The sequence below is a fragment of the Carlito syrichta genome, unplaced genomic scaffold, assembly GCF_000164805.1.
Source record: "Carlito syrichta isolate Samal-C Ts95f unplaced genomic scaffold, Tarsius_syrichta-2.0.1 Scaffold306875, whole genome shotgun sequence".
Classification (NCBI taxonomy): Eukaryota; Metazoa; Chordata; class Mammalia; order Primates; family Tarsiidae; genus Carlito; species Carlito syrichta.
In genome coordinates, this window is record NW_007250971.1 from 1 (window position 1) to 5,160 (window position 5,160).

General features: G+C 61.4%; 1 protein-coding gene across 1 annotated transcript in view; it reads left to right on the top strand.

Annotated features, from left to right (window-relative positions):
* Positions 1-1,290: 1,290 nt before the first annotated feature.
* The window catches only part of FGF3 (fibroblast growth factor 3), a gene marked incomplete at its 5' end in the record, with an annotated part of 5,476 nt that continues 1,606 nt past the window's right edge, over positions 1,291-5,160 (top strand). Inside the window, one exon of the mRNA XM_008063497.1 lies at positions 1,291-1,394. Coding sequence (XP_008061688.1) covers positions 1,291-1,394 — 104 coding nt within the window. The remainder of the gene's footprint in view (positions 1,395-5,160) is intronic.

Here is a 5,160-nt window from a genome sequence, read left to right on the forward strand (position 1 = left end):
GACCTGCTGGGCTCCGGCGAGCCTTCCGCCTCAGCCTTCCAAGGAGCTGGAACTACAGGCTCGTACTACCATGCCTGACTAATTTTTGATTTATTGTAGAGATGAAATCTTGCCAAGTTTCCCGGTCTCGAACCCGCGGGCTCAGACAATCCTCTCGCCTCGGCTCCCAAAGTGCTGGGATGACAGGGTGAGCCACCGAGCCTGGCCACTGAACACATTTTAAGTGCTGCTATCTGTGGGTGACTTTTCGAAGTTGAACGGAACCACGGTCGCGCTGTGTAGTGGCACGTCCGCTCAACCATACTCCCGCCATTTTCTTTGGTTGTCCTGCCCATTGCGGTGATGCTGGCATTTATTTCATGAACGCCGTCTTTTGAGTGGATGTCATACTTCAACTGTGTATACATTTTTCTGGCACCTTCTGCATTGTCCACCAACTCCCAGCACCCCGGGCCTCCCCTCACCCAATTTGGGACCAGGTGCTGTGGAACAGACCCAGACTTGGAGACCTCAGAAGCCTGTGCCTGCAGCCAGAATTCCCAGCAAGCACACGTGTGGGGTCCTGGCGGGTGCCTTCACGTTAGCTTGTGGGTCAGGCAGTGAAGAGGATGAAAGCAGCTTGAAATAAAAAAAAGCACCTTGCAATAAAAAAAAAAAAAAGAAAGAAAAATCCTTGCATGACCAGGCGCGGTGACTCAAACCTGTCATCCTAGCACTTTGGGAGGCCAAAGAGAGAGGATCGTCTGAGCCCAGGGGTTCGAGACCAGCCCGGGGAACTTTGCGAGACCTCGTCTCTACAATAAATCAAAAATTAGTCGGTCGTGGTAGTGCAGTCTGTGGTTCCGGCTACTTGGAAGGCTGAGGCGGAAGGATCGCCAGAGCCCAGCGGGTTGACACGGGGGTGGCCGTGAGCGTGCCACTGCATCCCAGCCTGGGCGACAGAGTGAGACTCTGACTCCAAAAAAGAAAAGAAAAGTCCTTGTGAGACTCACATAAGCCACACACGGGAAGCCACACGATGCCCAGCACAGTCAGGGTGTATATGTTGATTCCTTCCCTTCGAGGTGGAAATTTCTGTTTGGAGAAGGCGTCCCTGGTTTCCTGCCTTCTCTGCCTCCTGCCCAGAGACTTCTCCCTCTCCAACCGCACACACGCACCTGTTGGGTGTGCAGCCCTCCACCCACCCCCTCAACCCGGGCACCGCCCTGGGCAGGACCTGCAGGTGCCTGCCACCCCCTCCACGACTCTGCAGGGAGCTTGGGGGCATAAGGCACCCTTTGATTCTTCCAGGTATCCTGGAGATCACGGCGGTGGAAGTGGGCATCGTGGCCATCCGGGGGCTGTTCTCCGGACGGTACCTGGCCATGAACAAGAGGGGTCGGCTCTACGCTTCGGTGAGTCCCCGTCTCTCGGGGGCGGGCACCGCTGGGGGGACGTGGGTGGTAGAACCCTCTGCCTAGGGTACCTAGGACCCGAGTGGGACCAGACCCGGGCCAGAACTCCACGCCCAGTGCTCCTGGCTGCTTCTGTCGAGGGGCTGTCCCTGGAACCAGGCCCTGAGGAGGGGTTTGCAGGGGCCAGACATTTCCTGTGTTCTGCAGAGAAGGGTTCCTCCCTTGTCATCACTGCCACCCTCCCAAGAGGGGCTCGGAGGCGGGGAGAGCTTCCTGCGAATCTCCACTGAGATTATCACAGGACCCAAGCCAGTGCAGGTGTTCACAGGACAGAAGCTCTTCTAGGGGTCAGCCCGAGGAGGGGAGGAGCTGGACCCCGGCAGCAGCCCTGCCCGAGGGTGTCGAGGCAGGGGCTGCTGGTTTCTAGGAAGGAACAAGCAGAAGGGGCCCGAGCCAGGGTTTGGAGGCCGGGACCTCTGGGTAACCAGAAAGGGTCCCGTGACTGTGGGCGCTGGCCGTGACCCTCCCTGGAGGGGCGGGGACTGCATGATGTAAGATACATGTCACTGAGGAATTCACTGCCCCCCAACCAGTCATTACGTGCAATTCGGACTATACATCTTCAGGCAATGAGAGGTTTTCACCCACACTAGCCAGGGGCACGGCCCAGGGGTGATCTCCGCCCTCAGCTGCCTCTCTGGTCAGTTCCCCTTGTGGGGGACACACTGACATTCCCCCACCCCCTCTGAAGTGGGGCAAGCCTTCCTTTAAGCCAATTATTTCATCACAGACTTTCAGCTGTTTTGCTTAAAGAAATGCCAAAGAGCTGGAATGCCCCTGTTGGTATTTCCCAACCCAGGGCTGTGTCAGGGAGCAAAATCTCCAAGGTGCTGGCCTCTTTGTTTTTTTTTTTTTTTTTTTAAATAGAGACAGGGTCTCGCTGTGTTGCCCAGGCTGGTCTCCAACTCCTGGCTCCAAGCAATCCTCCTGCCTTGGCCTCCCAAAGTGCTAGGATTGCAGGTGTGAGCCCCTGCACCCTGGGGCTTTCCAGAACCCTTGAACTTTGTGCTCAGCGAAGGGAGCTGACTTTGTATTCTTGAAAGAGTTCACCTGCAGTTGTTCTGTCCCTCAGGGAGAGGGGGCGCCCCGGGGAGGGGGTCTTGTCCTTTCCGTGATGGCAGGGTCTTGCTGACCACAGGGGCCTCTGTCCCCACAGCAGGGAAGGGCTGACCCAGGAAGGAAAGCCAAAGGCCTCTGCCATCTCTTCCCATGGGGGACCCGGGGCTTTGGGAGACAGGACAAAGCATGGCCTGGGGTGCTTCGGCGGGAGGACGGGAAGAGGCTCTCAGTGCCACCGGAGACAGGGGCCGGGGAAGCCAGGTCTAGCTGGACGGCATGGAGGTTTCTAGAACACTCACAGCAGGGAAGAGCTCACTGCCCTGCAGACAGCCTGGGAGGCAAGGTGGCCCGGCGCCAATGCCATCCTGTGCCGTCCAGTGCCCCATCTTGTGCCCTGCCAGCTTGCCCGGGAGCGCTGTTCTAGCCACCCTGCCTTGGTCTCCCGGGCTTGGCTGGTCTCTGCCCTCCCACGGGCCAGCTCATCCCTCTGGGGGCCAGTGACCGCCGCCCCTGACACCGCCAGGGCCAGCGCTGACCCCTCCCCACCTCCATCAGTCATGCTGGCTCAGACACCCCAGAGGGAGGGCGGCACACCCCCAAAGCCTCAGCCACTCCCTGACCCCCGCCGTGATCATCGCCGTTGGCCACTCGCTCTGGCCCAGGTCAGCCGGGAGGCACAGGCGTCCCCTGCCTCTCAGCCCCACATCCAGGCCTTCTGCAGACCGCGGACTATCCCCGTGGACTCTCTCTTCACACCCACCTCCCTCCGCGTTGTCCCCAAAGCCAGGGAGGAACAGCGCAGGCCCGGCCGCCCCCCGCAGGGTGGGCCCCTGCCTTCTCCCCGCCTGCAGCCCGTCTGCTCATCTGTCCGTCCTTCCTCGCACCTGTCTCCCTCCCTCCCTCCCTCCCATCTCTCCATCCGCCCATCCGTCCCCCCTTCCTTCCTCCGCCCACCCACCATCCATCTGGCATCACTGACCAAGCAGTGTCCTGGGCACTTACGTGTCACCCTCTGCTGGGTGCAGGTGGAAGGGTCTTCCTGAAAAGCAGATCTGCTCACGTCATGGCCTCCGGAACTCCCCCTCCGGAGCTGGTGATCCCCCGAGGGGCCTTAGCCCCGCCCACAGGACTGTCTTAGCCCCACCCACAGGACCGTTTTAGCCACGCCCACAGGACCGCCCTAGGCACCCCTTACAGAGCCAAGGCTCCGCCCACAAGCCCACCGTAGCCCCGCCCACGGAGTCGCCTTAGCTCCCCCGGCAGGGCTGCCTCGCATGCTGAACTCTGGGTCCTCCGGACAAGTCTGCTCGCCCCTCCAGCCGCTCTCACCGCCTGGACCCCTCCCGTCCCCAGAGATGCCCACTAGGAAGTGCCCGCGGCTCCCTCCGAATCTCTCCAAAGGTCACCTGTCAGCCAGGCGTCTCTGAGTCCTGTCCTCCTCCCAGCTCATGGGACTTGTGGAGGGGAAGGGGCTTGTGGAGCAAAGGGTTGCCACGTGAGTCCCAGCTGCCAGCCCTGGGGTCTGTGTCCCCCGCCCCCACCCGATAAGGTCCCTGCGGTCATCTCGGCCACCCAGGTGCCGCCCCACAGGTGCAGCCAGGGATCAACACCCCGCCCCCAGAACTGCCCCCTGGGGTTGGCAGAAAGCCCACCCTGTGGTTTCTCCAGGCGTGGGAAGACGGGCCTCCCGCACGGTCGAGGGACAGGGGAGAAGCGTCAGTCCTGCCCTGAGCTGCTCACAGCTCCGGTAGGAGCCAGACACGAGCCCGGCATGCCCAGCGCCCAGGGGATGGGGACAAATCTGCCCTGAGCCCCGGACTCTGGGGGAGTCGGGCCCAGGTCAGAGCAGCGTATATTCCCCTGTGTTCTGGGGCCTGGCACCACCCCGGACCTCAGCTTCCCCATCTATAAGCTGTGGAGCTTGGTCTTGGACAGTGACATGCCTGCTGTGACCCAGAGCCCTAGCATGCATGGAGGGTGGGACAGCCCTGGGGGTTCTGGTTACGGGAGAGGCAGCCCCTACCCCCGGGTCAACCAGAGCCTGCCCTGTCACCGGCTCTGTGCTTCCGTCTCATTGGGGGAAAAGGCTGGGCCCTGAAAACAGCTTGCTCCCCGAGGTCTGGCTAGGTCGGTTGCCCCAGTCAGCTTGTGACCCCCTTGGGCCACCTTGACTTCCAGAGGTACACTGCGCCCCAATGGAGTCAGACTGCAAGATTCCCCGGCTCTTGGCCTGTGTCTGGTCCCCAGAAGACAGGAGAGACCCTTCTGCCTGCCCCGACCCCTGGCCCAATCGGGCGGAAGTCTCTGCCGGTCTGCATAAGGCACACCCATCCCTGTCCCCCTCCCCACAGACTGGGAGACCCCAGAGGCCACCCCTGAGGGGACCTCCCAGGACCAGGCCTGGGGACGTCGGCCAGTGCTCCTTCGGTCAGGGTCTCACTGTGCCTTTGAGGGGGCAAGGAACCCCTCCCGTCACTCCCCTGCTCTGCTCCAGGCCTGATGACAAAGTGAATGTCCTCTATGTCCCCACCTCTGGCGGGACACCCTGGCCCTCCGCCCTCATCCTAAGAACAGAAACAAGCCGGGCTCGGTGGCTCAGTCTGTAATCCCATGCTTTGGGAGACTGAGGTGAGTGGATTGCCTGAGC